At 53.5% G+C, this 16,482-nt stretch overlaps 1 protein-coding gene across 1 annotated transcript; it reads left to right on the top strand.

Annotated features, from left to right (window-relative positions):
- The first annotated feature begins 227 nt into the window (after positions 1-227).
- TREML2 (triggering receptor expressed on myeloid cells like 2) lies at positions 228-11,535 on the top strand. Its single transcript, XM_043450629.1, has 6 exons — positions 228-316; positions 2,484-2,649; positions 4,738-5,058; positions 7,734-8,154; positions 9,208-9,308; positions 9,601-11,535. The coding sequence occupies exons 2-6, from the start codon at positions 2,595-2,597 to the stop codon at positions 10,047-10,049; spliced, it is 1,347 nt and encodes a 448-aa protein (XP_043306564.1). The 5' UTR covers positions 228-316; positions 2,484-2,594; the 3' UTR covers positions 10,050-11,535.
- The last annotated feature ends 4,947 nt before the right edge of the window (positions 11,536-16,482 follow it).

Below are 16,482 nucleotides of genomic sequence, written 5' to 3'. Positions count from 1 at the left end.
TCATTCTCAGCCCTGAGGACTAAGTGAAGGGTGGAGTCTTGGGCCAGATGCTGGGTCATTTTAGCTGGAGCCAGACAGCTGTATAGCAGAGATAATGTGGGCTGAGAGGAAGCTGAGGGAGCATGCCTGGGTGCTGGCCGGGGGCCAGAGCAGGGGACTGGGGGTGTGGTTTCTGGAGTGGAGGTGGGGGTGGCGGAAGGGAAACACGGGCTGCTTTAGGAAGGCTGCAGCGGGGAGCAGGAGCCCGGATGGAGCTGGTGGGTGATTAGAGATGATGGTAGGAGAGGCAGAGAGAGGGATAAAGATAAGGAGACATGTGAGTATGGAAAAGCAGAGGCAGCTTCTGTGCGTGTGTCTATGTGAGTGTGTATGTGAGTGTGAGAGTGTTAATGTGTGTGCACGTAGTGTAAGAGTGAGTGTATATGTGAGTATGACAGTGTGTGTGTATGTATGAGAGTGTGCTAGTGTATGTGTGTGTGTGAGTGTATGTGAATGTGTGTATAAGTGTATGTGAATGTATGAGTGTTTGAGTGTGTGTATAGGTATGTATGAGAGTATGTTAGCATATGTGAGCTTTCCCCTTCCCCAAAGGGATACTGCAGTTATATCACATACCCAATAGGCACCATGATGTGTGTAAGTGTGAGTGACTGTGTATGTATGAGAGTATGTTAGTGTGAGTCTGTGAGTGTGTTTGAGTGTGTGTATGAGAATGTGTTAGTGTATGTGAATGTGTGTGTATGAGTGTGTTATATATGTGTGTGTATGTATGAGAGTGTGCTTGTGTATGTGAGTCTGTGAGTGTATATGAGTGTGTGTATATATGAGAGTGTGTTAGTGTATGTGAGTCTGTGAGTGTGTATATATGAGAGTGTGTTAGTGTATGTGAGTCTGTGAGTGTGTATATATGAGAGTGTGTTAGTGTATGTGAGTCTGTGAGTGTGTGTATATGAGAGTGTGTTAGTGTATGTGAGTCTGTGAGTATGTATATATGAGAGTGTGCTTGTGTATGTGAGTCTGTGAGTGTGTTTGAGTGTGTGTATGTATGAGAATGTGTTAGTGTATGTGAATGTGTATGTATGAGAGTGTGTTCGTATATGTGTGTATGTATGAGAGTGTGCTTGTGTATGTGAGTCTGTGAATGTGTTTGAGTGTGTGTGTATGAGAATGTGTTAGTGTGTGTATGAGAGTGTGTGTGTGTGTTGAGTGTGTGAGTGTGTGTATGAGTATGTGAGTGTGTGTGTATGAGTGTGCTCGTGTATGTGAGTCTGTGAGTGTGTTTGAGTGTGTGTGTATATGAGAATGGGTTAGTGTGAGTGTGTGTGTATGAGTGTGTGTGTGTATGAGTGTGTGTATGAGAGTGTAAGTGTGAATGTGTGTGTATGAGAGTGTGAGTGTGTGTATGAGTGTGTGTGTGTGTATGAGAGTGAGTGTGAATGTGTGTATGAGTGTGTGAATGTGTGTGTATGAGAGTGTGTGGGTGTGAGTGTATGAGTGTGTGAGTGTGTGTATGAGTGTGTGAGTGTGTGTGTATGAGTGTGTGAATGTGTGTGTGTATGAGTGTGTGAGTGTGTGTATGAGAGTGTGTGAGTGCGTGTGTATGAGTGTGTGTGTGTATGAGAGTGTGTGAGTGCGTGTGTATGTGTGAGTGTGTGAGTGTGTATGAGTGTGTGTATGTGTGCCCACATGTGAGAGCACAGGTGCTCCTCCCTGAACCCAAACTTTATTCTCCAAGTCTTACAATTTGCTGCTTCTTTTTTCACACACTCTGTGCTGTGTGCTTAGTCACTCAGTCATGTCCGACTCTTTGCAACCCCACGGACTGTAGCCCGCCAGGCCTCTCTGTCCATGGAGAGTCTCCAAGCAAGAATACTGGAGTGGGTTGCCACACTCTAATAGTGACAAAAAATAAGGTTGTATCTGGGCATGTAAAGGGTTATCTGCAAGTGTGAACGTGAGTGACTGCTCAGACTAGCCAGGAGCCTGGGAGAGAGAAAGGCAGTGCCAGAATGAACGCATGCATTTAGGAATGAATGAATGAAAAAATGAATGGGAGTTTACAGGAAGCTCCGTGTGAATGTGGGTGTGTGAAAAACAGGTCTGAGATGCCCTGCTGCAGCCCCGGAGCCTATATTCATGGTCTCTGAGTCAGAGGATTCCAGAGAAGTCTGTACCTGAGGTTCTAGAAACCTCACACTACCCCTCTAGGTGAATAACGGGCTTCAGAGGACAGCACTCTTATTGCACCAGATTCTGGGAGGGAACCTGAAGAGGGTCAGGACTCTTCTGACCCTGAGAGCCCTTCCTGGGCGGGGAGGCCCCAGACTGGGTGGAGCAGCCACACCTGCCTGAAGTTTCGAGGAAGAGGGGCGGAAACTGCCCCGGCGCCGCCCTCTTGTAGGCTCTGTGGGCTCCCGCGGTCTGCTGATCACAGTGGGTCCCACAGCTTCCTCACTTCCCTAAATGGGCAACTTCACATTTAGAACCCCAGGTCTTCCCTGGCAGACCCAAATGGCCCGGTCAGGATAGGCCTGGGCCGCTAACCTTGGATCCCTGCCCCCCACTGGCTGTGCCCATCCCCACTGCATGGAGCCATGCCTCCCGCCTTCCTGCTGCTGCTGCTGCTGTGGGTCCAGGGCCCTGTCTCAGGTGAGAGGGTGGGTGGGCGGCTAGGGGGGAGGAAACGGTCTGTCCCTGGACCCCCTTCCTGCTTTTCTTGCCCAGTGATCTTGTGGGGTTGGAGGAGGAGGAGGAGGAGGTCTGGCAGACCTAGTCACCCCTTACCAGAGACCAGTGAGAAGTTTCCAGCCGAATATCTGGCCCTGAGGAAAGCTAACCCAGGCCTCACCAACTAAGATAAAGCTCTGGACCCTCTCTGCATGGGCCCCTTTATCTGCCCGGCTTCCTCAGGACTTCTGACCAGGGCCACTCCCTTTCCTCACACAACAAGCCCTCCTCCCTTGGGCCTCTGTTAGGAAGGCCCTGTTGGTTCTTTATGAGAAGCATTACCTTACGGGTGTGGCTGCTGAACTTGCTTTTTCTTGGAACACTGGGGTCACAACCCCCGTCCCTATCCGCTGTCCTTGGTGGGGAGGGAAGCAATCCCTGAAGCCCTCTCTCTCACCCAACAGCTACTAAATGCTCCTTGAGGGGACCTCACCCAATTCTGCCTCCCTTGCTGCCATGGCAACCAAGTTACCACTTCCCGTTCAGTTCTGGGCACCGCCTGTGAAAGGGCTGAAAGGTGGGCACATATGAACACAGTGCCCTGGAGACCCTTTTCAAGGTCGTCCCATCCGGACACCTCTCCTAGAAAGGCCCCCATCTGCCAGGGCAGAAGAGTGTCTCCTGGGGTCCCCCAAACCTGTCACCTGCCAAATAATTGAGTGGGATTATTCTGTTTAATTTGCATGGGACAAAGTGATACGAGAGAGGGTGTTACCTTACTCCAAGCCTCAACTCTAGTGGCAGCTGGGTTGGAAACTAAGGTGGATGTCTTGGATGCTGGGCTCTTTCTTGGCCATCACAGCTCTGGGTTCCGTTGGGAAAGCCTGGAGCAACCTGCACTGGGGAAAAGGAGGCATGCACTGTGCACGTACGTTTAGGGCGCTGTCCAGGGTCAGTTCTCACGGCCAAGCAGAGACGGATAAGAAGCAGAGGCCTTACACAGTCTGCTCACACAGTCAGTGATAGAATTGAGTTTTAACCTATGTTTATCTAGGTATGTTCTGTATACATTCTCCAAAATGTATGTTCTGTACTCTGTGTATGTGTTTGCAGAAGACTCTGAGGGAGATAGAGGAGTAACTGCTGAGCGGAAGGTGGGTAGAGGGGTGGAGGGCCCCCACTGCAGCCTTCTCCTTCTTCCTGTCCCCTGGCTTACCACCCTCAGCCCTAGTTCTACCCTCTCCTCATCAGACTATGGATTACGAAGCTCCCGGACCACATCTGCTTCCTAGGGATAGAGGGCAACTTATGAACAGTGAAGAACTGTAGAGATCTTTGGTTTAAACACAACCAGGAGTTGATACACATATTTGGACATGCTGAATCTATGGGTTTTAGGTAACTAGAATATTTTACAATTAAACATCAATTAGAGTGAATTCAGACAACTTGTTACTTAAAAGATGACTAGAATGAAACTGTTTGTGAAACAAATAACTACTGTTAATATTTTCCAAGCCTGAATTTTCTCACCTACCTAAGTTCACTGGGCTCTGGAATTTCAGAATGATGACTTGCATTTGCATCTGTATCTCACTGAGGGCAGGACAAGACCCTGAAGACGGGGCTTATCACTCTCCCATCGGACTAGAAGATGCCACAAAGAAAAGGGCTGTGTCTGCTGAAGTTCCCTAAATGTAAAGGCTAAGCTTCCTTTGTTAAACTAGGGGCTCCCTGTGGGCTATGCCTGTGTCTCCACCATTATACTGGGAGTTCCTCTGTATGTATCTAGCTAGCCCTGTATCTTCCTCATCATTTTAGGATTTCTCCAAGGGCACAGGACAACTGTCTTCCCCATCAGTCTGGGAACTCCTAGAGGGCAGGGCTAGTGTTTCCAACAGACCGAGAGCTCCCTGGGGGAGGGGGCATATGTACCCCTCCATCAGAGTTGGGCTGTATTTCTCCTTTGAGTTCCATGAGAGCAGAGCAATAGCCACCTGCCTCTTCAGCACAAGTTTCGAGTTTCAAGATGCTTCCTTCCTCCTTGCTCAACCAGTCGTGTCTCCCCAGGTGCCCCCATGGAGCGCGTGTACTCAAAATTGCAGCACTTTGAAGGGGAGACTCTGTCTGTGCAGTGCTCCTACAAGAGCCGCAAAAACCACGTGGAGGGTAAGGTTTGGTGCAAAATCAGGAGGAGGCAGTGCGAGCCTGGGTTCACCCGTGTGGGGGTGCAGGGGCCACGCTACTTGCTGCAGGACGATACCCAGGCCAAGGTGGTCAACGTCACCATGGTGGCCCTCAGGCGCCAGGACTCGGGCCGGTACTGGTGCATGCGCAACAGCTCCGGCATCCTCTACCCTCTGATGGGCTTCCTGCTGGAAGTGTCTCCAGGTGAGCAGGCCTGCTGGGGCGCTGGGATGCTGGGGGGTGTCCTCCCGCCCTGTAGCCCACTGACATCAAATATGATAAGGATGATAATAATCCATCAGTGGGCATGATGGACAGTGGGGTTTTCACAGTTCTCTCACAGGCACCTTCATGGGCATTTTACAGATGAAGAAAATGAGATGTAAAAAGTCCTTTGCAGCTCTGACCTTGTTCAGAATCACAGAGCTAGCAAGTGGACGAGATGAGATTCGAACTCAGGACTCTGTACTTTGTTTTATTCAATCATTTGTTCAGTATTTATTTGCTGTGCCCTGATTCTCTGCCAGGCACGATTCTAGGCTCTGAGGACACAGTGGTGAGCAAAACCAGACACATTCCTATCCTATGGGAGGAGATAGGCAATAACACATTGTCAGACAAACAGTTGCAGATAACAGTGAATGTTCTTAAGCAAATGAAACAATGGGATGAACTAGAAAGTTCTGTGGTGGGGGGAGCGACTGAGTTAGTGGGGAGTCAAAGAAGACTTCCCTGAGCAGATGACATCATGCAGAACAGGTGTGGGATGAGAGTTTTCTAGTCCTGTTGAAAGTGAGTGGTTCAAAGGATTTCCAGGTGGGGAGAACTGTACATGCAAAGGCCCTGAGGTGAGAAGAAGCTGGTGCATATTGAGTATTGGGCAGAGAAACAGAAGATGAGGTTCGAGAAGCAAACAGCCATCCTGATTCCCATGAAATGGGGGTCAGAGTTTTATTCTAGGTACAAGAAGAAGCTACTGGAGAGTTTTAGAGGGGTGATATTGTGCCTTGACTTTAAGATAATCAAAGATCTCTCTTTAGTATAGAAAAAGAGAGAAGGGCCAAGAAAGAAGCCCTATGCTGTTTCTACATTTACAAGATAGGAAAGGGTAAGGAGCCAGACAGAGAGCCTGCAAAAAGCTGCCAGTGACTGTGAAAATTACTCTCCACCCTTCCTGGTTCCTCTAACCTAACTGCATCCCCATCTTCCGTTGGGTCTGAACTTGGGCAACTGCCATCTCTAAGACATGGAGCAAATCTCATTCCTCCCTTCTCCAGTTCTGCTTTAGCCCCAGGGAAGTAGTCGAAACCAGTTTACTGAAGTCTTCATTTGTAGGGACACAAACATGAAATTGAGGGCGGGAGGAGAAGGGGACAACAGAGGATGAGATGGCTGGATGGCATCACCGACTCAATGGACATGAGTTTGAGTAAACTCTGGGAGTTGGTGATGGACAGGGAAGCCTGGCGTGCTACAGTTCACGGGGTTGCAAAGAGTCAGACATGACTAAGCGACTAAACTGAAACTAAACATGAAATGATTTTCCCCTTAGTGTATCTTCCCGTTGTACTATGCTGGATCTCACTTTCCATTTCTTAACTGCAATTTGGGGAGATTCCAACTTTGCAGACCTTACTAGCAAATGAAAAATCTGCAAAACTTCTAATGACATATGCCCTTCCACCGCCTCTTGAAAACTGAGCTTTCTGGCCCCAGGCACCTGAAGTGGGAAAGGGGGACAGCTGCTGTCCAACCCCCCTTCTTCATCACAGGAGATAGGGGAGGAGGGTTCCTCTCCATCATCTTCTCCTGGTCCTGCACCTCCCGACCCCCTGGTGTACTGAGGTAGGGATGAAGGAGAGGGAAATGGTTATGTGACCTCACTGACCCTGCAGGAGGTCTCTCGCTCTATGGACATCACTTCTTTTCTGCCCTACTCTTAGATCCTCTGTGGCCAAGTGCTGGCTCTCCCAGGGCAACTGTGTGTGTTCTTTGAAGGGTCCTTTGGGGGTCTTCACACTGCTCACTAGGACAATTTGGGAGATCTGGCTCCAGGTTGGCCCTTTCTCCTATCCCCACCTCACCAATTCTGCTTGTTCTGGTTCCCTCACCCAGAAACATGGGCACTGCCCTCGGTGAGGCCCTCAGGAGAGCGTCCGTGCATGCTCTCAGTGGGATGCAGCCGCAGCCCTCTCGCCACCACAGCATCCCTCTCTCTCCGTTCTCCAGTTTCCTGATGAGATCGGCTCAACACTGCTCCCTAGACTGAGCCCTCACAGCTCCTGCCTGCTCCCCTTCCGCCAACCAAACTCCAGCCTTCTTCTAGAAAAGGGGATGCTGAAGGCCTGCCCTGATGCATGACGGTGGCAGAACCAGTTCGGGTGTCTCTTACTAAGCCCCCAAGGAAGGCATTTGACCTCCCTGCTCATGGTGTTCCTAGGAATCGGAGTCTTTGATGCTTCCTTGTCCTCATCTCCGGATCCCAGTCGCCAATCGTGGAGCAACTGGGAAAGGTCACATTCAACGTCAGAGCAGAGAAATCTCTGACTTACAGGAATGAGGAAGGTCCAGAAAGTGACAAGAGAGATGGGGGTAGGGAGGGAAGTATCCTCTCGTCCCCGTGGCCGGACAGGGGACACTGAAAAACTTGTGAAAGACTCTTCCTCCTTTGCTGTGCCTACTTCCTCCTCCCTGACCTCACCCCCTGAACACACACACACCTGATCCCTCAGCAAAGCTGGATTCTAGGTCCAAGGGGTGAAATGAGGACAGCTCCCCCCATTACCCCAGTCCCTAGACAAGCATGTGGGCTGCCATCAGCTGCTTCCAGAACCAAGACCCCGACTCAGCCTCACCTTCCTCCCTCTCTGGTCCCTCAGCCTCCATAACCAAGGGAAACACTCCTCTCACAAAGCTGCCCAACATCCTCCAGAGTGCAACGGTCGTCGCCACAGGCCCAGCGCCCACCTCAGGCCCCGGTGGCCCTTTCATCAGCCAGGCGACAGTGTTCACAGCTGGACTCCTCACCTTGGCCAGACCATTGCCTTCCCCCACCTCAGGGAACACCAGACGGACCCCTGTGATGGGCTCCAGTTTCTCCAGCACCGGCCTGTCCACCATGGGGCCCGGCAAGGCCACCGGGTCCCAGACAGCGACTGCGTCTCCCAGCAACACCCGAGCCTCCGCTGCGGGCCCAGCCTCCGCCTCCACGAAGGCCGCGCACCTCTGCACCGCGGGAGCCCCCACCATGGGAATGTACCCCACCAGAAGAACGCTCCTCAACCACTTAATCCCCAGCAGGTACCTGGCCGGGAGCGGCGGGGTGGGTGGGGCTTACATGAATACTGTTTTCCCAGACAAGGGAACAGTCCTCGGTGCCTGAGCAGAACGCACGGTGCAAACGTCACAGCAGAGCAGCCCCTGTCTCACCCCCCACCCTACCCGGAATCCAGTCTGGCGTGTTGCTGAATGGGCGATGGGAAGCTGGGGTGGACAAGAGACAGAAAGGATGGCGGGAGGAAATGAGGGTGCGACTGGGTCAGCACAGAGTCTGAGGATGAAGAGCAGAGGGTCAGGGCCGCACAAGGGGAGCATCTCGGAGAGTAGGAAGTGGGGACGCTTTAATTTGGGTTCCCCCAGGAGTGGACTCGGAGATCAGGATTCATGTTGTACTGGGAACACGGGACAGAGCGAGGGGAAGTGAGGCAGGGAGGGAAGGCCGCAGATGGAGCACTTGCACAGGCTGGTCATCACTGTGGGCAGCAAGGGCTCAGCCCCACCGGGGAGAGTCCGGGGTCCAGTGCCAGGCAGCCGTGTGGAGGGCGAGGAGGCCGGGGCCTTTATATCCCGCTGTTGGCTGTCGATGGGGGGCTGCCTGCCATGCATGGCATGGAGGGCGCCAGTGACAAGAGAAAGCTGCCAGGTTTTTTTAACGGAGGTGCTGATGACCCATGTGGATGGAAGTGACATAGCAAAGGGGGTACAGGCAGGGTGTCCACAGCGTGTGTTCTGGAGGACCAAGGTGGGAAGTGCCATCCTCGGTCATGCTGGGGAGAGTGAGAACCTTGGCCTCTTCTGTCACAAATGGGTGCCTCTTAGAGCCCCTGTCCTCAGCAGAGAGTATTCCCCCAAATACTGGAGGACTCATGCCTTTGCTGGGGGCTGGGGGCTTCATCCCCCTGACCTGTGAGCACCTCACTTCCTTCTCCCGCAGCTTGGCCCCCAAGGAAGAGAGGCCGTCGCTCCCCATGGGGACTAGCGGGTCCCACTCCTCTCGCATGGGGTGTGGCGAGACGTGGGCTGGGAGGGGGTGCCCAGTGCTCACCTCCTCCTGGCCCTGTCCCGTCTCCCCAGATACCTGGACTTTTACCCTGTGGTGCTCGTGGGGGTGCTGGCGCTGCTCCCCGTGCTCGTGATCGTGGTCTATGGCTTCTGGAAGAAGAGACACGTGGGAAGTGAGTAGAACCCAACCCTTGCAGCCCCCCAAGGACAGAGCGCTGGGGAGTCTGACACCCTTTCCAAAGTGCCCGACTGCCCCCGGTCTCCAGGCGGTCGGTCCTCGCCCATGTGCAGTCAGGAGGACCATTCGGCACCCAGGAGAGGGGGGACGGTGGGCAGGCAGTGACCGCTTGGTGGAACCTTCTGGGACCTGGCCACTTGGAAGCGGAGGGCAGAGGCAGAGGGGCTGGCCCGGGAGCTTCGGGTGCTGAGCAGGACTGCCCTCTGCATCTCTCCCCGTCCTTGCAGGCTACAGCATGTGCCGTGACCCTGCCAGATCCTGCAAGGACTTGCCAGCAAGACCGGAACCTCCGTGGAGGCCCGCTTGGTCTGAAGCCACTTCACCATGGAGTGGGGAGGAGTTTCTTCCAGAGGGGCCCCGGGAGACCCCCAGGAGAGTCCTCAGAGGAGAAGCGAAGACGGGGCCCTGTCTGGGTTGGAGCCGGGCTGGGGGTGAGGACTGTGCCACCTGGACTCAGGCCTTCCTGGAGCTGGAGGCTGTGCCGCACCTACTCGGCTCCCCTGGGCTGCTGGGATCCTGGCGGGGGTGGGAGTCTCAGCACGTGGTGCCAGGCAGGAGGTCTCTGCGGGTATGGGGCACCACCGAGACGGTTCTCCTGAGAGCCACAGACCCCCGGGGCCCCAGCTGGATGGCAGACAAGCCCCGAGGGTGCTGTTTGCAGACAGAGAACCTCTGATCTCATCAGCCTCGGAACCTCTTACTACAGAGCAGAGTGGGGAGGGGTGGACAGCTGGGGCCACCCTCTCCCGACCCGGGACCCTCTCAGTGTCCCTCTGCTTCCCGCAAGCGTCCCTGTGCTCTTGGGGGAAGAAAGAGTCCCAGAAGCAGCTCATGTCACAAGGGTCCCACCCTGGAGGAGAAACAGTGACTAAGAGGTGGGGGTCAGTAGAAGCCTTGGGGACCGCAGAGCTATCTAAGCTTCCCACCCCCTGGGCCGCGCATCCTCTACAGGGCCTCCGCATGTGCCCTGAGCTGACCACAGCTGCTTGTCCCTCGGGTCCCGGGCACCAGCGGAGCCCACACCCCCACTGCGGCCTGCTGGCCGGGCCCTCCTGGGACGGCTGTGACCAGGCAGCTGACAGCCCTTGCCTGCAGGGCCAGCCTGTCCCTAGACCTGTATGCAGAGGCTGCCCAAGGCTCTTCCCCCCAGTTCCCACACCCCAGCTCTGGGTCTGTACTCCTGGAGGGGATGGGGGGGAGTCCTGGGGTCCACTGGAAGGGAAGTCATAGCTCAGAGAAAGGGGGGATCACTTCCCTCCAGGGGACTCGTTGTCCCCTGGGAAAAGAGGATGCAATGGTAACACAGCAAAGACAACTCAGAGCTGCCCACAGCCTGGAGGAACTCCCCGGGGCGGGGACGGGGGATGGAGCCAAGGAGCCTGGGTCAGGGCGCAGTGGCCAGAGGAGTCTCTCCTGCCCCACCCCTGCCACTGCTCTCCAGCTCACGGCTCAGATTTGGCCTCTTTGGCAGCAAAGGCTGAAGAATAGGGGCTGGAATCCTCCTCTGGGGAGGGGTGTCCACCAGTCTGGGGCCACTGCAATGAGAGTCTGGGGATAGATGTGGCCTCTCTGCTCTCGGCCCTGGGTCACTGCCCTCATCGGTAGGACAGCAAACATCAAAGTCAGGGGAGTGACGCAGAGGGGCCTCGGTGGGCAGCCAGCCCAGGATCGCCACTCCAGGGTGGAGACAGGGAGAGAGGAAGGGGCAGGGCACAATCCTGGGGGGACAGCAGGGAGGCAGCCTCTCTCCCCTGTGTCCAGGAGAAGACACTAGAGGGGAGACTCAGACTGAGGAACTGACAGGCCAGGTGCCAGGACACACACGCACGCACTGATAACCAGCCTCCTTACCAGGAGGGTGTGGCCAACACCCGGTGTATAACCAAGAGGGGGTTAATTTTCCGCCTGAAAAGCACACACCTCTTGCCCTGCCCCGGCTGGAGAGCAGGATGTCCAGGAGAGTACTGCAGGGGCTCGGGACATGGACCCAGGGGTGCCACCTGTCACGTGGGGCCCTGTGCGAGTCACTAACCCTATGGGGCCTCGCGTTTCCTCTCTTGTGAAAGGGGACACTAATTCCTAGCTCTCAAGACTGTATTCAGGATAAAACAGAATAACACACGAACCTCACCCAACTGACTAAAAGACTGCTTGGTCCTCCAGTTGTTTTCCAGGTCTGATTCTCTCCACATTCTACCTTTAAGACCGTCGGACCCTATGTCTCTGTTTTGTCCTTGACTGTAAGGGGGTAGGGAGGGAAGACGGCCACATGGTCTGGCCCCAGGAGGTGGGGCTGGGAGCAGGCAGAGGCCTCTGTGCCCTGATGTTGTACAGGGGAGTTGTTAGGGGGACCGACCATCCCTGTTTGCCCAGGATGAGGGGCGCCTGGAACCAGGTGGACCTGCCCACCCCTGGAGCCAGCTCCCACGTGGACTCGAGCTAAGGACAGACACACAGCGGTGGGGAGGTGCAGACCATGTCCCCAGCTCCCCAGCCCTTCGGGGCCTGGGTGGCGTTTTTGGACCTCTAGGCCTCCAGGACATTTTGCCCCAAACCCTGGCCTTCCACTTCCTGCTACCTGTTTGCCCTTCTCCCTGGAGCTCCAGGAAGACCCGGATCGTCAGCAGATCCAGGGCGGGCCGGTGCAGGGCAGGGGAGGTATCAGACAGGCCAGGCCACTGCTGCCTTTGGTGGGCAAGATGAGGGACTTTCTGAGCAGTGGGTGAGACGACAGGACGCACCTGCGAAGGGTTTCCTGTCATGGCTAAGGGAAGGAGCAAATAAAAGAAGCCCAGCACCCACGGGATGTTCGCTCTGTGAGCCCTGATCTGAGCCCAGGGGACACACGTGTTCTTGCTGTGGGGCCAGCAGGTGAGCCTGAGGTTCACGGTCCCTTGTGGCTGCAAATGGGCTTCTCACTGCATCAGCCTGGACGGGTAGATGCTGCGCTGTGTGGCCGGGCTTCTTCTTCAGGCTACGGGGCTTCCTGCCCCGGCTGGGAGTAGTGAGGGCAGAAGGTGGCCTTGAGTCTGTCTGGAGCAGACCCCTCTCAGGGCAACCCATTCCTCTCCATCCACTGACACAGGCAGTCTGAAGCCCTGCACCCCCTGCCTTCTTGGCGATCCTGAAGGGTGGCCTGTCTCCAGAACTGCTCCTCAAGTGGCCTAGGGCGGCCTGACGTCTGCCCATTCTGTTTCCCACCTTTTTCTTCCCTAGCCTAGTCCCTAAGCTTATAAACCTCCCTGCCAATTGCTGTTCCCCATAAGCCTGATCTGCCCTGCGGCTTGTTTACAGACTTGTCTCTTTTCTTGGTTGTTTATTAACCATGAACAGCCTGTGGCAATGATTTTTCTGTAGCTCATCTACTGACCATTATTTTTTTAATGTGTTTGATTAGTGTGGCCTTTCAACAACCACTATGGAGTGACAATGGCCAGCTGGGGGCTGGGGTTATAGGGAGGACCTGCAGGGTGGAGATCCTTTCCTCTTCTCTCTCCCTCCCCCTTCTTCTGCACCCATCTCCCTCTCCCCACCCGTCTCCTCTGATGTTCACACCCCAACTTTGCTCTCTCCCACCCTTGCCAGGGACCCTCCCTGCACCTCCATTCTTGGAAATGACTCTCCATCTCCCCACCTCCACTCCCTCAGTCCCCATGGAACGTCCCAACCCCCAAGCAAGCCTGGATGGGAAGTCTCTGACCTCTGGGGACCTCAGAAGTGTCACAGAACTCTCTCACTCACCTTCGGCCCCCTGCTTTTCTTCAATGGACAGGAGAAAACTGAGGCTTGGGAGGAAGAGGTTGGAGAGAAGGGAGAAAGAAGGAGGGAAAATAGGTTCTTAATTTGTTAACGAGTCCAAGTTCGTACTGCTTGCCCCATGACAGGCAAATAAATGGACAGGCAGTTGTTGGGACATGGAAGAGCAACTTCATTTGGAAAGCCAGCAGATGGAGAAGGGGCTCAAAGAAACGTCTTACCCGAGTCTGAATTCAGGCTTGTTTTGTACTAAAAGGGGAGATGATATTGCAGACTTCTTGGTGTCAGCTAGACCCTGGAGGGGAGGTGAAAATGCTTTTGTTTTTGTAGTTCAGGTAGGTCAAGCCACGACTGTTCCTGTAGACTGCCAATAAGACAAATGTTATTCTCTGTTCTGCAACTTTTTATCTCTGCATGAATGGAAAAGCATTGTACCTTTAAAGCTCAGAGCCCAAAACAGGCTATTATGTATATTTCAGGCTATAAATAACATTCTCAACCAGAAGCAACCAGTGGTCCAGTGGTTAAGAATCTACACTTTGATCATAGAGGGAAGGAACTCAGATCCTGCATGATCTGAGTGGTGCAGCCAAAAAACAAAAAGAAGAAGGTTAAAATAAAAGAAACCTGTCCCATATGGAAAGGCAGGGAGACAGGGTGATGGGGAAGAGGCTGGGCAGAGAGAGTCAAAGTTCCCCGGAGCCTCAATCCAGGCTCAGATGTAGCACCTGCAGCTGAGGGTCCAGCCTATAGGCTGAGGCCTCCCCTTCCTCTCCAGGCCGCCACTTCCCAGGCCGGCTTTGGTGGCTGAGCGGAATCCCGCTGACCTCTGGCTCTCTCTTCCCAGGGGCTTGCCGCTGTCTCGCTTCCTTCCCCTTACCCGAAGTCGGGAAGAGGGCCCATGGCCTGGGAAGCCACATACTGGCTGCCGCCTGTCCTGCTGGTGCTCTGGGCTCAGGTGAGGGGCAAGGAGGGAGGGCAGAGGGAACAGGTCAGGGGGAGAGGGAGATGGACGTGGAGGAGGCTCTGAGGAGGAGCGGGCAGGGGACAGAGGTGTGGTGGGGGCCAGCTCTGGGGCTTGTTCTGTGTAAGCCCGAAGAGGGTGGCTCCTGCTGGTGGAGGCCCTCATCTCACAGCCCTGCATTGGTCCTGGAGGCTTCCTGACCTGAGCGTTTATTCTCAGGCTGCTGGGAACAGAGACCAGAGTTGCCGCGTAAACCGCAGGATGAGAGTCTCTGTGAGACGCTGGTACCCACCCCAGCAAGGCTTAAAGCTGAAACTTGTGCAGGGAAGCACCTGCATATTGTTGTGGTTGTTGTTCAGTTGCTCAGTCGTGTCCGACTCTGTGATCCTTTGGACTTCAGCACGCCAGGCTTCCCTGTCCTTCACCATCTCCCAGAGTTTGCTCAGACTCATGTCCATGGAGCCGATGATGCCATCCAACCATCTCGTCCTCTATCACTCCCTTCTGCTTTTGCCTTCAATCTTTCGTAGCATCAGGGTCTTTTCTAATGAGTTGGCTGTTCGCATCAGGTGGCCAAAGTATTGGAGCTTCAGCTTCAACATTAGTCCTCCCAATGAATATTCAGGGTTGATTTCCTTTAGGATTGACTGGTTTGATCTCCTTGTAGTCCAAGGGACTCTCAAGAGTCTTCTCCAGCATCACATTTCGAAAGCATCAGTTCTTCAGTGCTCAGCTTTTTTTATGTTCCAACTCTCACATCCATACATGACTACTGGAAAAACCAAAGCTTTGACTAGATGGACCTTTGTAGGCAAAGTGATGTCTCTGCTTTTTAATACGCTCTCTAGGTTGGTCATAGCTTTTCTTCTAAGAAGCAAGCGTCTTTTAATTTCACGGCTATAGTCACTGTTCGCAGTGATTTTGGAGCCCAAGAAAATAAAGTCTCTCACATTTTCATTGTTTTTCCACTTATTTGCCATGAAGTGATGGGATCAGATGCCATGATGGTCATTTTTTGAGTGTTAAGTTTTAAGCCAGCTTTTTCACTCCTCTTTCACCTTCATCAAGAGACTTTTTAGTTCCTCTTTGCTTTCTGCCATGAGGGTGCTGTCATCAGCATATCTGAGGTTATTGATATTTCTCCTGGCAATCTTGATTCCAGCTTATACTTCACCCAGTCTGGCACTTCACATGATGTACTCTGCACAGAAGTTAAATAAACCAGGGTGACAATACACAGCCTTGACGTACTCCTTTTGAACAAGTCCGTTGTTCCATGTCTGGTTATAACTGTTGCTTCTTGACCTACAGATAGATTTCTTAGGAGGCAGATAAGGTGGTCTGGTATTTCCAGTTCTTTAAGAATTTTCCACAGTTTGCTGTGATCCACAGAGTCAAAGGTTTGAGGGTGGTCAGTGAAGCAGAAGTAGATATTTTTCTGGAATTCCCTTGCTTTTTCCACGATGCAACGGATGAGGGCAATTTGATTTCTGCACACAGTTGTACTGTGTTAGTCACTGGCCCAGGCTCTAGATAATTCCTGGGAGCCTCGATCTTCCAGTCAGGATGACCTCAGTTTGGGCTCCTTCATCAAGACTTTGCTGATCTCAGAGCAGAGGACTCAGGATTCCGTTGGTGTGGAATCTACGAGTCTTCCAAGAGCTCTGGTCGCAGAACCCTCTGTCTGGTGTGTCCCAGGGTGTGTTCCTCTCCTCCTTTTGTGTGCCTCTCAGACTTCCTGAATCACAAGATGTTAGAGCTGGAAAGGAGTCTAAAAATCACGTCCTGCAACCGTTTCACAGCTGAAAACTGGGGCCCCTTCCTCAAGGTCTCTGGCTCGTCAGGGCTAGAGCCAGCCCCAGACCGCAGACCTGCTCGCTTTTGGTGGGCTCTGCTTTCCCATCACATACATTTCTCTGAATATTTCTGTTGCTACCCACAGGACTCCTCCATTGATGTGTGATAGTCACATAGCTTCCTCAGGCTTGAACAAGACTGGCTTATTGGTCCATTACCAGGCATCCCTGATCCCCAACTTCTCCTAAAGGGCTGTCCTCAAGATGGGTCACAGGTAACTGGGTGGGGGTCAAGGAATTTGGACTGATAGGAGACAGCCAGGTAGCCAGGCAGGCATGAGGCCCTGGGGGTGGGGATGAGCAGCCAAGTGCTCAGAGAGCCTAAAATTGCCCCTAATAGTAAGAAACCTTATGTGTCAGAGTGGGAAGTCTGGGGTCATCCTTAGCCCGAGGCCCTCAAATATTCCTCCTAAAAATTTCAGAGTTGCAAAGCATCCACTGTGTTCTCTGGGTTGGTCAGGGCTTGAAAGGCACCTTCCAAGACTCCCACTCTGTGTGAGCCTGTCCATTCATTTGGAAGCCTGAGGACCCAG

This window comes from Cervus canadensis, chromosome 28 (genome assembly GCF_019320065.1).
Source record: "Cervus canadensis isolate Bull #8, Minnesota chromosome 28, ASM1932006v1, whole genome shotgun sequence".
Classification (NCBI taxonomy): Eukaryota; Metazoa; Chordata; class Mammalia; order Artiodactyla; family Cervidae; genus Cervus; species Cervus canadensis.
Note: the sequence above shows the minus strand (reverse complement) of the source record. Positions and strands in the feature narration are given on the sequence as shown.